General features: G+C 40.3%; 1 protein-coding gene across 1 annotated transcript; it reads left to right on the top strand.

The window, feature by feature from the left end:
* Positions 1-6: 6 nt before the first annotated feature.
* LOC116382475 (uncharacterized) lies at positions 7-14,969 on the top strand. Its single transcript, XM_031845552.1, has 10 exons — positions 7-16; positions 130-168; positions 286-332; positions 603-1,202; positions 4,607-5,290; positions 6,495-8,289; positions 9,402-9,578; positions 10,065-10,241; positions 10,821-10,867; positions 11,182-14,969. The coding sequence occupies exons 4-10, from the start codon at positions 767-769 to the stop codon at positions 12,447-12,449; spliced, it is 4,584 nt and encodes a 1,527-aa protein (XP_031701412.1). The 5' UTR covers positions 7-16; positions 130-168; positions 286-332; positions 603-766; the 3' UTR covers positions 12,450-14,969.
* The last annotated feature ends 2,866 nt before the right edge of the window (positions 14,970-17,835 follow it).

Raw genomic sequence — 17,835 nt, forward strand, 5'->3', positions numbered from 1 at the left:
GTAAAGCAGAACCAAGGTAAGATGTGTTGGTTATGTTGGATGTTTGACACGGAGAGTCTCTAAGACAAAGAAATAATTTGAAGACAATGATTTGTCAGAATGGTAAAATGAATATTTCCCACCTTTAAGGTCCGAGGATGATCCTCTCGACTTCACGGCTGAGATCAGGTAGGAAAAAAACATGGGCTGCAAACTGTTAGTTATAACAGAGAAAAAGACAAAGTAATGATATGAGGAAAAATGTATCTTTCTGTATTGACACAAACATGTCTCGTCTGTGCCCAGGAACACTTCAAAGGAAACTGACCAGGATGAGCAAGAGATCAGGAAAGGTATACAAACAAGGACCAACACAAAAAATTCATAAGGTTTTCACACAATACAATTTTTCAAACAGATTCATCAAAGTTAAAGACAAAACATTTAAAATTAATATTATTTTGTTTATTGTCCTGCCATTTGCCTCTGGGCCTTAACTGCAGGTAGAACACAATACATCATGCTACACTGTATTTTATAGCTCATTATATTGTGTTAAAGTGTAAAATGAAATGCAGTAATTGCACTCTGCTTTCTTTGTCTTTATCATTTCTTTCCACAAGTCGTGAAGAAGAGAATCCTCAATCAGTATGAAGAGCAACTAAGAGGACATGAAACCGACACAAAACTCTACGAGATACAAGCTGTGGAAAACGCTAAAGCTAAAGCCCAACAATTTAATGAATTATTTCGTAACTCAAAGAAAAAGAAAGTGAGAACAGTGCTGATGAAGGGAGTGGCAGGTGTTGGTAAAACATTTCAAACGAAGTTGTTCATGGTAGATTGGGCAAAGGGAAAATCCAACAAAGAGATAGATCTGATAGTGTCATTTCATTTTGGTGCGCTGAATTCAAGAAAAGAAGTTCAAAGCCTGAAAGATCTGATCTGTGATTCCCTCGATGACGATAAACACAGAATTGATAACTACGACATGCGTAAAGTAGCTTTTGTCCTTGATGGCTTGGAGGAATGTAAACTTCCTCTGGATTTTGCAAAGAACGAGGACCTGACTGATATCGAAGACCCAGCCTCGATTGATGTGCTGCTGACTAACCTCATCAAGGGGAAATTGCTTCCCTCTGCTCTGCTCTGGATCATCTCTCAACCTTCAGGAGTTGACAAGATTCCTTCTGATTATATTGACAAATTGACAGAATGCCGAGGTATGAAACTATGACAGTAACATAATTTCATATATATTTATTGCAGTGGGCCTGCACTCGTACAAATTAAGCTCAACACCTACAAATACACTATGAGTGCAGATACATGAATATAGTCAAAATCAATTAGCTAAAACACGCATTCCGCCACACACTCAAGAGCACAGGCCATTCAAATATTAGTCATATCAGAGGGAACAATATTACCCATATCATGAAAACGACACGATAGACAAATTAACAGAGCGGTAAATCTCCTATCACTCGCTCCAGGAAATACACGACTCCATAGTTCTTGTTTCTGACGGATTTATTAGTCTGTCAACACCGAGAGGGAAAATGAGTCCACTTCAAAACACAAAGTAGATTACTTAAACACTTAAACTTAACTTTAACACTTTAACTTTAACACTTTGCGCGGAGTATATAGACTGCTGCCTCTTCGCGTGTCTTCTGTGCACTGGCTAAATGTGTCCCCAGCGCAACATAGGACGTAACAATAATTCCTATCACATATAAAACCAAATGAAAATCCATATTCATAAAAACAAGTTGTACAAATAATAATATATAATATAAACAAGCATATTAAATAATGACATAAATAATATTTATGGCAGTTAAAGCTACTGCAGTTCACTTACCAAAGCTGCTGTTCACTATTTAAAGACAAAGTCAATCCTTAATAATAATAATAATAATACGCATTTTATTTGTAACGCACTTTTCATTAAAAAAATCTCAGAGTGCCACAGAGCCAGTACATAGTAAAATAAAAACATAGTTAAAACATAGTTAAAATAAACTATAATAGAAGAACTAGTAGGCATAAAAAAAAACACTGAATGAACAGAAACACAAAAGAAATAACGGACAGTGATTTAGGTCAGAAACACCTTCCTAAATAGAAAGGTTTTTAGGCCAGTTTTAAAAGAGACCAGTGTCTGTGTTGCCCTTAAATTTTTTAAATTTTTTAATTTATAAAAAGCCCTTAGGTTTTTTATTTATAAAGAGCCCTTAGGTGGTCAGGGAGACTGTTGAGCTGCCGAGCCAAAGGCCTGGTCGGCCATGGTGCGGAGCTTGGTGTTGGGGACCCGGAGGAGCGAGCTGTTTGATGATCTGAGGGTGCGGGTGGAGTTTTGGGGAGTGATGAGTTCTTGTAGGTAGGGAGGTGCGTTTCCATTTATGCATTTATGTGTGAGTAGTAGGACTTTGTAGTCAATCCAGAATGAGACAGGGAGCCAGTGTAGTGAGTGCACAATGGGTGTTATGTGCTCATACTTCCGAACTCTCATCAGGATCCTGGCAGCGCTGTTTTGAATGTATTGGAGCTTCTGGATGTTCTTGGCAATGATCCCAGTGAATAGTGAGTTAGTCCAGTCTTGAGGAGATAAAGGCGTGGACGAGCTTCTCTGCATCTGACAGGGTTAAAGTGGGGCAGAGTTTGGAGATGTTTTTGAGATGATAAAACGAGGTTTTGCACAGGTGTTTGATATGGTCATTAAAGGTCAGGTGTGGGTCAAACCTAACTCCCAGATTAGTCACTGTGGAGGAGAGGGGGATGACCTGACCATCGAAGGTGAGATGAGTTATGGAGGATGACTGAACCTGGTGTGGAGTGCCAACAAGGAGGGCTTCGGTTTTGCTACTGTTTAACTGGAGAAAGTTGTTGCTCATCCACGCCTTTATCTCCCCAAGACAGGCGGTGAGACATGACATGGCTGCAGAGGGGCTTGGGGCAGCTTTGATGTAGAGCTGTGTATCATCGGCATAACAGTGGAAAGACATCCTATGTCTGCTGATGACACGAGCGAGGGGGAGCATGTAAATAATGAAGAGGATGGGGCCGAGGGCCGACCCTTGCGGAACACCACAGGAGACGGGGAGCAGTCTGGACTTGCATCTTCCCAGTGAGACATATTCAGTTCTGCCTGAAAGGTAGGACTGAAACCACTTGAGTGCAGAGTCTGACAGTCGAATGGTGGTGTGGAGGCGCTCTAGGAGCATAGTGTGATCCACTGTGTCAAATGCAGCAGTCAGGTCCAGGAGGATGAGGAGTGAGGGTGATCCTGCATCGGCTGTCATCAGCAGGTCATTCGTCACCCTGAGCAAAGCTGTTTCAGTGCTGTGGGCTGAACGAAATCCTGACTGAAATTTTTCAAACAAGTTGTTGTGTTTGAGGTGGTCCTGAAGTTGAGAAGCAACTACCTTCTCTAAAACTTTGGACAAGAAGGCGAGGTTGGAGATAGGCCTGTAGTTGGTTACAACCTCCGGGTCCAGGGTGGGCTTCTTGAGAAGGGGACAGATGATAGCAACCTTGAGTGCAGGTGGGACACAGCCAGACTGCAGGGAAAGGTTAACAACTTTGGTGATCAAAGGACTGAGAGTGGGGATATGTGATTTGAGCAGAGCAGTAGGAATGGGGTCCAGGGTACAGGTACAGGGTTTCATTTTTCTGAGGATTTCCTCAACATGGCTCTCCTGAACCTCAGCAACATGTAGAGGAGACAGCACACTCGCAGATAAGGTGTTAGTGTCAGAGGGAAGCATAGATGGAGAGCTGGACATCAGAGAGCGAATCTTGTTGACCTTGACCTTCTTTCTTTGTTAACAAAGAGTGTAATCTCACGGTTGTTCAGTACATCCGTGCGTTTTAGTTCCAGTAAGAAGTCCTTCTCGATTCATAGATGCCAGTGAAGAGAGTCGAGCCTCCCCAGTTGTATTTCTTGAAAACGTTTTAATGCGTTTGAGGGCTGAAAATGTCAGATATTGGGATTGTCACCGCCCAACATGTCACTCTAGCCCACTGACCAATCACGTACGGCTAGGCCAGGCCAGCTAGCAGGCTCTGGCACTTCAAAGAATACGCCCAACATGTCAAACTAAAGATCTGATTGGTTGAACACTATGACAATCAACGATATCGTCCCCATTCACTTAAACTGTAAAGGCATGCACTTGAGTCTGCAGGCCTCGGGCCTCTGTTCTTACCTAGAGACACAGAGGTGAAATCTGATTGGATAAAAGCTCTACTTAAAACAAGCTGCACTGGAAGCAGAGCAACTGAGGAAGACAGTAGCTGTGCAATGAGAAAATAAGATAATGGGGAAAATATTTTTATAAATTATAATACATGTAGTGTATTTAAGAAAAATTATTAACTTATAAAATAGCTCTAACTTTGTGATTCTGTTTAGGCCAGCAGAGAAGGCCTTGCAGGCCCTGACGGCCCACCACTGATTTATTGTCAACAACATTGTTTACTTTAAAATGTTATTTTGGTATTGTACTATGAATAATTTTAGTTGACTATGTTCAAAACAATCAGTTTTATGATACTTAAAAATAACTGATTAATGCCGCTTGTGTCCATCGTCATTAATAACTTTATTCTATTCATTCAGAGACCTTAAAGCGATGGGAGAAACTGACCTCAGCCCTGCGAGACAGATTTCTTCGAGAAACCACTCAAGAAGAAGACGTAGATCATCCTAACCAGAAAAACACGGAACACGTCATGAGAGAAGACCGAAGTGGTGATGTCAATGACGAAGAGAAAATTGGACATACTGAACCGAAATCTGTGACACGAGTCAAAGCAGGATCTGACATCTTCAAAGATACAAAAGGAAAAAAGATCAGAACTGTGCTGACCACCGGAGAAGATGGAATTGGAAAATCCTTCCATGTGCAGAAATTCATAACAGAGTGGGCTAAAAATGGCAAGAAGTCACATTTCAGGCATTACGTCATAATTCCACTTAACCTCTTTAAGATGAATTCGATTAAAGAGGAACGAGTCAGTTTGATGGGAGTTCTTAATCATTTATACAAGGAAACTAAAACATTTGTGATCTCTAACTTTAAAGATTTCAAAGTTTTATTTGTCTTGGATGGTTTGGATGCTTATCAACGTCCTCTTGACTTTGACAACAACGACACCTTGACTGACGTCAGAGAGCTAGCTTCTGTGGATGTGCTACTGACAAACCTCATCAGAGGAACACTGATTCCTTCTGCCCAAATCTGGATAACCTCCCGACGGAAGTTGCCTGATGCACGTGTCGATAGGATGACAGAAATACGATGTAAGCTTATGGGTGTGGATTCATGCTGTTAAGGGAAGTGGTATAGGTGTGCAATCAAACACAGGCCTCAAAATGCTCAAATCTGCTATGAAATGAAAACTGATTGGAGGTCTTTAATATTGAGTATCTGCTGAAACAGAGTCCGACACTAATATTTTCTGTTGATTAGGTATGTGTCTGACCCAGTGAAATAATAGCTATAGACTACTGAATCTTATCTGACTCACCTTGTTTTTACCAAGCTTCTTGATCCAAATGCCTGAGGTCCTAGTTCCAAGCGATCAACAAAGTTTATCATCTTGAAGTACTGATATGATATTTAACTAGGAGAATTGGACTCCTGAAATTGATGCAACCCGATCTGTTAGGGAGAAGACAAGTCACTTGAAGACGATCTTTGACAAGTACAGACACTGGTTGCAAAGAGACGTTTAATTTTGGCCATAAGTTTCTTATGGAATTAATGTAAATTAGTATTTTTGCCGCCATTTAATTGTTGAGAAGCTGCTTCCTGAATGCTGCTCTTTGCTAATATGAAAGAGAGGTGAAAAGACAAATGTTTTTGTGTCCGAGTTTAGTAAACCTTGCATTTTGCCTACTCCACTGTCAGAGTCACTCGTGCCGGTATAGCCAAATCATTTTTACGTCGCAAAATGTTGGCACTGTAGGCCGTGGCAAAGGAGGGCTGTGCTGCGACAGTGGAGTACAGTAAAGAAAGGATTATAACTTGATCCACTTTATTTTAGCCGATAACAATCCATTTCCACATGTCTGTATCACCACCAATTGGGACATGACTAGTTTTAATAGCACAAGTTGTTTACATATTCATTCAGTTGCTGCCAGTCAACTGCCAGTACTGTAAGGAGGAAAGCAAATTCACCATTTGTCCAAAATAACCTACCGTGAAAACAGACCAGCAGGATAAGGGGGAGAAATCTGGTTCACACTCAAACCAACAAAGTAGCAAGTGTCATGAATAATGCTCCTATTCACCCTCTTCTTAGGCTGATTCTTAAATGTTTTAAGCTCTGCTTCATTTTTAGTTTGCCAGTGTGCACCTAAACAATCAAATACAAAAACAACAACTTACTTGTTCATGCTATGGTTTAGAGTTGATAAACTGCAGTATGATTGCATGCATTTAATCACAACTATTGTCTAATTTCTATCCTTAATAACTTAAACATATATTTTTCTCCAGGGAAGCCTGATGTTGCAAGTCAACAGAAGCTCAAATCTCAGCTGAAGGAGCAATTTTCCTATGTGCATGAGGGAATCGATGAAACCTCCACTCTTCTGAATGAGATCTACACAGATCTCTACATTATAGAGGGAGAGAGGGGAGAGGTCAATGTTCAGCATGAGAGCCGACAAATTCAAGATGCAAAGTTCAAACCAGTGGGAGAAGAAACATTGATTAAATATCATGACATCTTTAAACCTGCATCTGGAGAAAATCTACCCATTAGAACTGTGCTGACGATGGGATTGGCAGGCATTGGAAAGACCTTTGCCACAAAGAAGTACATGCTGGACTGGGCTGAGGGTAGGGCCAACGGGGACATATTTTTTATGTTTCCACTTTCTTTTCGGGAACTGAATTTGAGAAAAGAGCAAGATCACAGCTTGGAGGAACTCCTTCATCAGTTTTTTCCTGGTATGAAGACATCAGAAATAATGCACTATGACCAGTACAGAACCCTGATTGTCCTGGATGGTCTTGATGAATGTCGCCTCGATCTTGACTTAAATAAAAGTAAACCTTGGACAGAAATGAGAAAGCCAACCTCAATCAATGTTCTGCTGACTAACCTTATCCACGGAAATCTGCTTTCTAAAGCTCAAATCTGGATCACGTCCCGACCTGCAGCATCTCACCATATCCCTGCTGATAAAGTTGACCGGGTTACAGAGGTGCGAGGATTTAATGATGAGCAGAAGGAGGAGTACTTCAGGAAGAGATTCAGTGATAAAGATTTGGCTGAGAAAATCTTGTCACATGTTAGAAAATGTAGGAGCATTTACATCATGTGTCACATCCCTGTCTTCTGTTGGATCACGGCAAAAGTCCTGGAGGACTTTGTGAACAGAAACGAAGAAGGGAGGATGCCCAAGACCATGACTGACATGTACATATACTTCCTTGTGTTACAGTGCAGACAGGCTACTGTGAAGTATGGTGAAGATGAGACAATTGAGAAGTGCGAGACAGATTCCTGCTGGAATACAAGAAACAAGGAAACAATCATGTCTCTGGGAAAATTGGCTTTTGAGGGGCTAAAGGAAGGAAACCTTCTATACACCGAAGAGCACTTGACAGAGTGCGAAGTTGACATCACAAAAACTGCTGTCTTCTCAGGATTATTCACTCGGATCACAAAAGAAGGCTCTGGGCTGTACCAACAGAAATTGTTTTGCTTTGTCCATCTGAGCATTCAAGAGTTCCTGGCAGCATTTTATGTCTTTCACACATTCAATAACACAGGTGAAAATCTGCTTGCCATGCCTTCTTCAACTGTTGGAGACTTCCCTGCAGACTTCTACAAGACAGCGGTGGACAAGGCTTTAGATAGCAAAAATGGAGAATGGGATCTGTTTCTCCGCTTCCTGTTAGGCCTGTCTCTGGAGACAAATCAGAATCTACTGCAAGAGCTGCTGAAGAAGAGAGAAGACAACAAGGACACTGCCAACAAGGAAACCATTGGGTACATCAAAGAAAAGATTAGGGAAGAGAATAGCGATGCTGATAAAAATTGCAATCTGTTCTACTGTCTGAATGAGCTGAATGACCACTCCCTTATAGAAGAAGTGAAAACGTACCTGCAATCAGAAACACTCACATTCGAAACATTCTCCGCTTCCCAGTGGTCAGCTCTGACTTTTGTGCTGCTGACATCAGATGAGAAACTCGACGTGTTTGTTCTGAAAAAGTACCTGAAATCAGAGAAAGTTCTTCTGGGAATGTTGCCGGTGGTTAAAGTCTCCAAAACTGCTCTGTAAGTACTTTAAAATGCTCTTTCAAATATAATTTTGTTATATTGCTATGTACTACATAATAAGTCTATATATTTATTCAAAACTGAATCCTGTTTACCATTTCCTTGAGGATCCCAAGTGGGTTGATATGAGTCATCTTCTTTGGGCAATTGAACTGAGTTCAACTTAGACCCATTTTTACCTGCTCCAAGGAGGTGATGTTTTAAGTTAGATTTGTTCATTTGTCTGAAAACTCTGGCCCGATTTTAATTAAGTTAGCGGAAAATTGGAGCAGGGGCCAAGGAAAAAACATTACATTTGGATAGTATTTTTTACTTGAACAGCCTTGATAGAGGTCTGGGCTCTCTAAATGCCCTTTATTTCTGTGCCAGTTGCTCGACGTGTCTAAAAGATAACATTGCTGTCTAGCCAAATTCACAGGTTTTACAAGACAATTCAATTTCAGTATCTTAAATCATATGAATGGCAGGGAGATTTTAACTGGAATTATAGGTTATTGAGAATAGAACTGATTTTGTCTTGTGAATATTCAGTACAAGTTTGAAACTGTGCAGAGATGTCTGAGGAACATTAAAGGCAGATTTTTAATCTTGATAAAGTTTGAGTTGAAGAGGTGTGAAATGTATTCAAGGCTTTGTCATCTGTCTGTGTTGGAGTGATAATATTGTTTATGTATGGTGTAAATAGTAATGGACCCTGCACAGATCCTTGTGGTACCCCCTTACTTATTTTGAGACTGCTAATACAGATCTCCTGTGTTCTGTCCATAGCATATATATATGAGTAAATGGTGATAAATGTGCACTAACATTCAGGAGATGGCTCTGGGATGATATCAACATTCAACCTATCAAATTAGCAGAGATAAAGTGATGATCTGAAGTTTGTTTGTTATCGGAACAGTTTTCATATCTTATCTGCCAATGCAGTGAGGTTGAGTGATTTTTGTTAAGACTTTTTCCAGTTTTCAGAAGGAAGTTGCATTACCATGACTCATAGTACTGTGATTTAGCACATTTGAACAACTTGGTCTGGTGTCTAAACATTTGCCGATATAATCAAAAATAATTCCGTGGAACATGTCTATATTTACCTACAAATATTTTCACAGGCTGAGCTGGTGTGAGCTCTCTGAGGAATCCTGCAGAGGTCTTGCATCCTCAGTTTTCCACTCCCCATCCTGTAATCTGACAAATCTGGACCTGAGTCATAACGACGTGCTGGATACAGGTGTGCAGATGCTTGCTGACGGCCTGCAGAGTCTACACTGTAAGCTGGAGATTCTCAAGTAAGTGCATCGTGCATTTCACTTTACATTTCAAAGTGAACCGCAGAAAACCCCCATTATATTAAGTGCAAAAAAGACTCCAAATAGGGAAACAGCTATTAGAAACTGAACCCTTTGTAAATTTGACAAAGATAACCAATGGCCCTTTCTTCTTATGTCTAATCTCAGCTGTCTAAAAACCTGTGCACAGTTCAGCTCTCTCTGTCTTTCTTTGTGGGAAATGGCGTTTGTTGACGATAACAAACAATAAGCAATAGCAATAACAGAATTTGTAGAAACATTTTTCTCAAAATGTGCAGCCAATAAAACAAACATTAACTAGGAAGAGAAACTTCCAAAATCATTTTGTGCAAGGGTTAGGCATATGCTGGTACTTTTATTGTTATGGTCTCCAGGAAATTAATGTAATGTCCCAAAAAGTCATGAAAACACTGTGTGTGTGTGTGTGTGTGTGTGTGTGTGTGTGTGTGTGTGTTTTGTCTGCAGTCTGTCAGGTTGTCAGGTGACAGAGAAAGGCTGCTCCTTCCTTGCCTCTGCTCTCAAGTCCAAACCGGCCTCCTCCCTGAAACAGCTGGATCTGAGTTACAATCACCCAGGAGCCGATGGGGGGGCAATGCTTTCTGCTATAGCTGCAGATCCAAATATGAGCCTGAAGACACTCTGGTATGTTAAGATGTCAGGATGTGTGTTTATATGTTTAGATTTGTATCGATATACAGTAGCTGGTTCTCCGAGTTATAATAAGACTACATGTACACTGAGGCAAAATCTAAACTAATTATTTTATCTTATTAGCTAGCAGGCTAGTTACCAAAACACTCAAGAATTACCTTGGTGTTAAGAGAAAATAACATTTATTAACCCCAGATATAAATGATAAAGGACTGTGGATCAGATTCAGATCACATGTTAATACCAAGTGAATCTCATGGGTCAAGCCTTTTTTTCTGCTGTATTTATTCTGTGCATATCAAATGCACTTTCCCAGTCCTTGTCTTTTGGCATTGAGTGAGTTACCTACACACGCACACACTTACCCCTCCCAAACACCCAAGCAGCAGCCCTACAAAGAAAAGTCAAGTTTGGCCAAGGAGCAGTTATATTTATTTCATTATAGTTATATATATTTATTTCTTTATTTCTTTATCATAGGCGCTTTAACATTTAAAAAGAGGCTTTTCAAAGCATTGTATTGAATTTGAAATTTTCTGTTCTTGATAACACTGTCCTCATTTTGCACAGTTTGGACTACGGTGGAGCGCATCGGTTAAAGCCAGGGCTGAAGAAGTGTAAGTTTTTACTTTATTTTCGTATTTTATTTCATTATTTAATATGTTATCACTTCAGTAGAGCCTTAGACAATAAGCTCATGCCTGATTAATTTGAAAAGAATGTCCAATAATATGCCTTCACCTTACCTACCTCCGCAAGTAGTATAGCTTCTGATAATTTTACACTGTGAGAGTTGTTACTTGCAACATGCTTAGATTTCATCTTGAATTAATTTTGTTTGGATTTCATCTTAACAATGTAAGATCAATGTTTTGTAGTCTTTAAACTACATCAAAAAAACTAAATGATGTGTTCTTTGTTTCTTTTTCAGATGGTGTTGATCTGAAGTTTGATGAAAGCACTGCAAGCAAGAGGCTTACTCTGTTTGATGAAAACAGGAAAGCAAAAACTGTAGAAAAGATAAAGGAGAAAGTGCAACGACCAGAAAACGACAACAGATTTAAGAGGACTCAGATGTTTTGTGAGGAGGGCCTAAAAGGCTTCTGCTACTGGGAGGTGGAATGGGAAGGGGTGGTCGGCATTGCAGTGGCATATAGAGCAGTGGGTAGAAGTTGGGACGGAAGTGGTGGCCTAGGATGCAATGAGAAGTCCTGGAGTCTGCTCTGCTCGAGGACTGGATACACTGCCATACATGGGAAGACATCCAAAGATGTTAAGCCCAACGACGGGACAACGTCCAAAGATGTTAAGCCCAAAGAAGGGAAGACATCCAAAGATGTTGAGCCCAACAACGGAAAGACATCCAAAGATGTTGAGCCCAACAATGGAAAGACGTCCAAAGATGTTGAGCCCAACAATGGAAAGACGTCCAAAGATGTTAAGCCCAATGACGGAAAGACGTCCAAAGATGTTAAGCCCAATGACGGAAAGACGTCCAAAGATGTTGAGCCCAACGACAGGAAGACGTCCAAAGATGTTGAGCCCAACGACGGAAAGACGTCCAAAGATGTTGAGCCCAACGACGGAAAAACATCCAAAGATGTTGAGCCCAACGACGGAAAGACGTCCAAAGATGTTGAGCCCAACGACGGAAAGACATCCAAAGATGTTGAGCCCAACGACGGAAAGACGTCCAAAGATGTTGAGCCCAACGACGGGAAGTTGTCCAAAGATGTTAAGTCTAACAACAAGAAGACATCCAAAGATGTTAAGCCCAATGACGGGAAGTTGTCCAAAGATGTTAAGTCTAACAAGAAGAAGACATCCAAAGATGTTGAGCCCAACGACGGGAAGTTGTCCAAAGATGTTAAGTCTAACAAGAAGAAGACATCCAAAGATGTTGAGCCTAATGACAAGAGGACGTCCAAAGATGTTAAGCCCATCGGAGGGAAGACATCAAAAGACGTTAAGTCCAAAGACAAAATGCCCCTTTGTAAAAAAATAGGAGTATTTCTGGATTGGGAAGCTGGTACTCTGACTTATTACGATGTCACACCTGAAAAGCAGTTTCTCATACACACCTTCCATGCCAAATTCACAGAACCTCTCTTCCCATGCTTCTGGTTTAAGAAGGGCTCTGTGACTTTGTGTGAGATGAACTCGATGCTCCACTCGATGCTCCACACTAAATTTCAATAGATTAGCAAAAACTTACCGGCATCATTTCAATACCATGATGTGAAATACTGATAGGTTTAACAACCGGAGATCGTTTCCTGCCCAATGTTAATACATTGACTTTTAAATATATATTTTACTTGTTCTCATTTTTTTGTCCGTTGTCTTTGCATGCCATATAGGTACATTTGTTTTTTTCACAAATCTGTTAACTTGTATATTGTGTTCACAAAGCTATTGATACTGCAGATGGCAACTATTCAAACACTTTTCTTTGGTCACTTCACTCTGTACTCTTTGTGAGCTGATCGAAGTTTCGAGTCAGAGCAGAAGGTACAAACATACTTCAGACATATGAGCATATACAATATACAGTCAGGAGGAAATGTACAGCATTTGGTCAGCTTTACTCCTGTCTCTGATGGATTATTTTTGCACTGATAAAATTTCAAGGAAATTAGCTGCTTTTACAATTCAATATGTCTCATGTTAGAATAAGTAAATGTGGGTTGGACTGTAATAAATGTGGAACCTGTCATAGAAGAGCTGTCTGTACGCTAACCCACAGACCACTGAACTACTTTCATAATGTAATCACTTATTTCTTTTTTAAAATGTAATGTAGAGCATGTTAGAGGGACTTCATTTTTGGACAATGTGTCTATAGTGGTAAAGAATGTTTGATATGTAAACACATTATATACTTACTTACTTATAGTCCCTCATTCTTTAGTACTTGCTGTCATTTATCTTCTCCCAATTCATTTTAGCTGAACGTCACATTCCCCTGAGTTGATTGGAGGCTCATTCACATCACCTGTTGTGCAGGATGTGGTGATTGGCTCCTAATTAAGAATTGAGAGCAGCTTGGTGCATTTCCTGTCTTGGCCAATCAGAATAAGTCGACACCCTTTCGTTAGGGTAAGAGAAGTGGGGAACATTCTGATCATTCCTCGACTCAATGCAGATCTCATTTTAGCCAGATACTCTGGTCTTTAGGCCCTTTTGATACTTCCTTGCTGTCTTATCTGTTGTAATTGAGGGTTATTTTCAGTGTTCTGAAACTAGCTGGAGTGAATATTTAAGAACACCTTTACTCTAAGTTACCTGCATGAGGTCTATTTGCACAAGAGTTTGTGCTTGCTTAATGTTTGGAGGCGTTATGTTATCGTTTGTGTGTTGGTCAATTTTTATTGAGATCCCTTTTTATACACATTTCATTTTTATCAACTGGGCATTTTTTCATTGTGAAGGCAATTGTGAGACTTTTTTCTCCAAGTAAATATTTTTGTATCAGCTCAGCTGAAATCTGGGGCTTCGGTATCGCCACAACGTAATATGGAAATATGCTAACTGATGAGATTCTGATGCAAAGGCATGGAAGAGAAAAAATAAATAATTACAACTTCTCTAAAACAATCTGACGTGTGTGTGTGTGTCTGTATATACCATGCATCCAAATCTCATTTAGTGCATTATTATTATATTTATTCTACAACAGACTCAAGAATCCTTTCAATGAATATGATAATAACTGCTCACACTTTTGGACAGTCCCTCCTGGAAGAAGTGTTGCACTTGTTTGCGCCTCTGCACAGCGGGCCAATCGCAGTGTCTTCTTCTTTCTGCCCCAAGAAGACACTTCTCATGTCTGTCTTCCTCACTCTGTCAGTTCATTACTTGGCCAGGTCATCGTCTCTTCATCCATGTCTCTTTCTCCCCCTCCGTATTTCTCTTGTCTTTCTCAGAACAGTCTGTCGGACATGATTTATTGACCTTTCCCTCCATCTGAATCCAAATGACAAAGTGCCGCGCGTTTTGTTGTACTGTGTTAGGTAGTAGAGAGAGGAATCCTGGTCCATGGAGAGATTTAAATGGGTGAGTGAAAGCAACTGCCATGTACATTCTCCAGATCCAGGATGCGAGGTGATATTGAAACAGCACATTTAGATTGAGAGATACGGCTATAGGAATCATGATTGAGCCTGATGGGAGAAATTATTCCCATTAATCTCCTTCACATTGTAGCGAAAAGAGGAACACTGAAAAAAGAGAAAAGACTGGTCCTTTCTGTATGCATTCATTATGTACTGTAGTTTAATTGCTATTTCTCAAAATTAAGAAATGGCAATTAATATTTCACTCCATTTATCCTGTCTACTTTCATCTGCGGGACTGCTACGGTTTAACAACACAACCACCGATTTTGACACCAGTTTCCTTCGAATATTTTGGGAAACCAATTTTAGCCTTCCTACAGCTAACCGTTCAGTCTCGAAACCAAACATTGAGAAAAGGCATGTCAAATATCCTGAACATTATTTAAACATTTCAGCTCATTAACAAACTGGTTCTTGTCCCGGGTCCCTAAACATACAGGGTGGTGTGCTTCAAATAGGCACAGGACCAACACACATTTTGATATCATAGATTACAAAAGCAGTAAAAACTATGTTTGATTCCTACAACCAAGTGTGTGTGTGTGTATGTGTGTGTGTGTGAGCATCTCAATGCAGGCGGTAATGAATTACACCCATGAAGGACAAGCCTAAAAGAAAGCTGGAGCGCAGGAAGGGGATAACTGAGTTCTGAAAGGAAATGTCCTGGACGATACATCACCCAGCCCACTGAAGGCCTGTCTGTACATGCTGCCTCATTGTTTCTATAAAACTAATTCTTGACCAAATCTTTCAAGAAGTTGAAAAACTGAGTTAAACATTTAGTTCTGGGTCCACACCAGAGACCGCATAAAAACCACAGACCTGTTTGATTCATTCAGGATCTTTCCTGTTTCGGCGTCTTTCACTCCGTCTCCATTGAGCTGCTGCTAATTGACAACACATTCAGAACGCCTCACGCTCTTTCTGTCTTGCTCTGCCTCTGTCTCTGAAGATTTGTTTTGATTAGAGAGCTGCCTGTGGAAGCCTCGAGTTGGATGAATGAGTGTTTGTGTGGGTTTGCTGAATAGGGACGAGGCACTTTGTGTGTGTGTGTGTGTGTGTGTGTGTGTGTGTCTGTGTGTGTGTGAGAGAGAGAATGTTACTGCTTTAGAAGTGAAACACTTTTCCTCTTTTAGCAATGAAGAAATGTTTACGCCCTTTGTTAAAAGCTTGTTCTGGTTTTTATTTTTTAGTCATTAAGATCATTTAGTTATATGTCTATAACATAAACACAGACGTCGATGGTTTCTTACATTTTCTTAAAATAATATTAGAGGTGGTCTGCGATTCTCACCTCAAAGTGCTAAATGGCTTTCTTACCGCAACGCAAGAAAAAAAAAAAATCCAAGATGTGAAAGCAACGGCTAAACAGACCCAGAAAGGGCATAAGCATTCAATAGTTTGATCAGTAAAGGTAGCACAGCGCAGTGCAAACTCCACCAGGGTGAAGACATTTTTTTAGCAGCTGGAATACAGAATTAGTGGATGGGCTTCAATGATGGCCAATAAAATGAGCTCCTTTCATCCATTTGATAGCATCAGGCATTACAATGAGCCAGAAGGACTGTCCTCTGAGAAGATCTATCTGATGTTCTTCTTTGTAACGCACAATGTTAGAGGGCACAAATATACAGCACTCTAAATATGCTGACTTACAAAGCCGAGCGAGATGACTGTGGAGAAGTCAATGGGTTTTTGGTTAGATGCTTGAAATAAGGTCTAATTAACAAAGGCTTCAGAGATTTTATCATATTGTTCAATAAACCTAAAATAAGCCGGATATCCCTCCAATGAATTTTGAAGCTTTAATGCGTCTTTAAAAAGGGCGGTTGCTAAAAACAAGGGGCCAAATGAAACGGCATCCCGACAAGCACTAGTCTGCCTTTAGCTTAGTAATGGTGACATGAAGTCATGTGACCGTGGTGTACTTCGTTTAAGCCTAACTACTTTCCACCAACATGATATAAAAGGCTATAGAGTGAAATTCATTTTTCAGGTTCTGTAAGAAATATTAAGCTCCTTTTACTTAAGTAATAGTATTAAGAGTGCAAGATAAAAAAAAAACCTTTTGCAAGTGAAAGTCCTGCAAAGTTACGGGGTCCTCACAAAGATTGTGACACACTACATAAAAAGACCGATGCACGCAGAAACCTCAAAGCTAACATTATAGCTGTGATTTACTCTCATTTACAGCTGCTTTCTCTGGTTTTACCTGTTTGGATCTAAACTAAATATTTAAATGTTAAAGTTTCTCTGAATATTAACCTAAATATTCACTCAAAACAGTGCTTTGTGACTTAACTGTCTCTTGTTACCAGGCTATTTGGTTCCCCAACGTAAACCCCATTCACCAGCATGGTCAACGTTGTGAGGTCCCCATGATTTACATCAGATCTGCTCAGTTCAAACAACAGTTCAACAGTTCAAAAAGAAGCTGTTATGGCGCTGTGATTTAGTAAAGCGAGGGCAAAAATATTTCAACTCTTAACATTGTGTGAATAAAGGAAAATAAGGGCTTTCAGCACCCTTCACTTCCACTACTTCATAGATCTGCCCTGCAGCCTGGACAGACAAAGTGAATTAGACTCTGATAGCTGCTGCTTTGCAGGTATCACTTGCTTGTGTAATAATGTATGTGTAGCTGTAGGGTGTTATGTCGTTTAATACTTTGGCCAACAGAAGAAACACATTTTGTGTTTTCCTGTATGTGTGAGTTGAATCAGCACAGTTTGTAGAGTTGTGCTATAGTGTGTGTCTATACTAGCTGTCATTTAATCCATCCTCAGGTTGCGCTGCTCCCACCCTGTGCGTTCACTCTGCATCTCGCAGACCAATCACATTCCACATTCCTCCGCCTTCCCAGGATCCCCGGGACCCAGGGTGCACGGCTGCGGGGCGTTACCATGGCGTTGGGGTGATGAGGTCACCCCCCCTTTGGTACTTCAGTAATTAGATGAGAGCTGATGCGGTAAGATAGGAAGGGATAAAGAGAGAGGGGGAGAGGAAGAGCAGTGAAACAAAAATTGTTTTTCTTTTTATTGTACACACATACATGTTTATGTCTATTGTGAGAACCCTCATTGACGTAATATTTCCAAATAAAATGCCTTACCCTTTATTGTTTTACCTTTTTATTTAACCAGTTAAGTCCATTGAGAACCAGTTCTTATTTACAATGACGCCCTGGCCAAAAAGGCAGCAACAGGAGGCAAGTCAACACAAAACAAAATGGATACATCTCAAATAATCTCTGACACAAATTACATCACAATATGTACAATATATAACACAACAGTGTTCCTGGAGAAGATTCAGAACCTACTTTTAACCTTAACCCTAAAACCAAATCCTGACCCTCAAACAGTCTTTTCTGGGAGTGAGAGATCTCCAAAAACTTCATTACCTACCAGGGCACCTGCCTTCAATCAGCTCATCACCTCTCCTTGTTCCACACACACCTGCAAGCA

Source organism: Anarrhichthys ocellatus, unplaced genomic scaffold, assembly GCF_004355925.1.
Source record: "Anarrhichthys ocellatus isolate YVR2014 unplaced genomic scaffold, GSC_Weel_1.0 scaffold5, whole genome shotgun sequence".
In the NCBI taxonomy this organism is placed as follows: domain Eukaryota; kingdom Metazoa; phylum Chordata; class Actinopteri; order Perciformes; family Anarhichadidae; genus Anarrhichthys; species Anarrhichthys ocellatus.

Excerpts from the sequence above, each read along its gene's own strand:
- LOC116382475 (XM_031845552.1), top strand. The coding sequence starts at position 767 with ATGAAGGGAGTGGCAGGTGTTGGTAAAACATTTCAAACGAAGTTGTTC. Across the intron at positions 5,291-6,494 it reads TAGGATGACAGAAATACGAT|GGAAGCCTGATGTTGCAAGT; the intron begins GTAAGCTTATGG and ends ATTTTTCTCCAG. Across the intron at positions 9,579-10,064 it reads TGTAAGCTGGAGATTCTCAA|TCTGTCAGGTTGTCAGGTGA; the intron begins GTAAGTGCATCG and ends TTTTGTCTGCAG.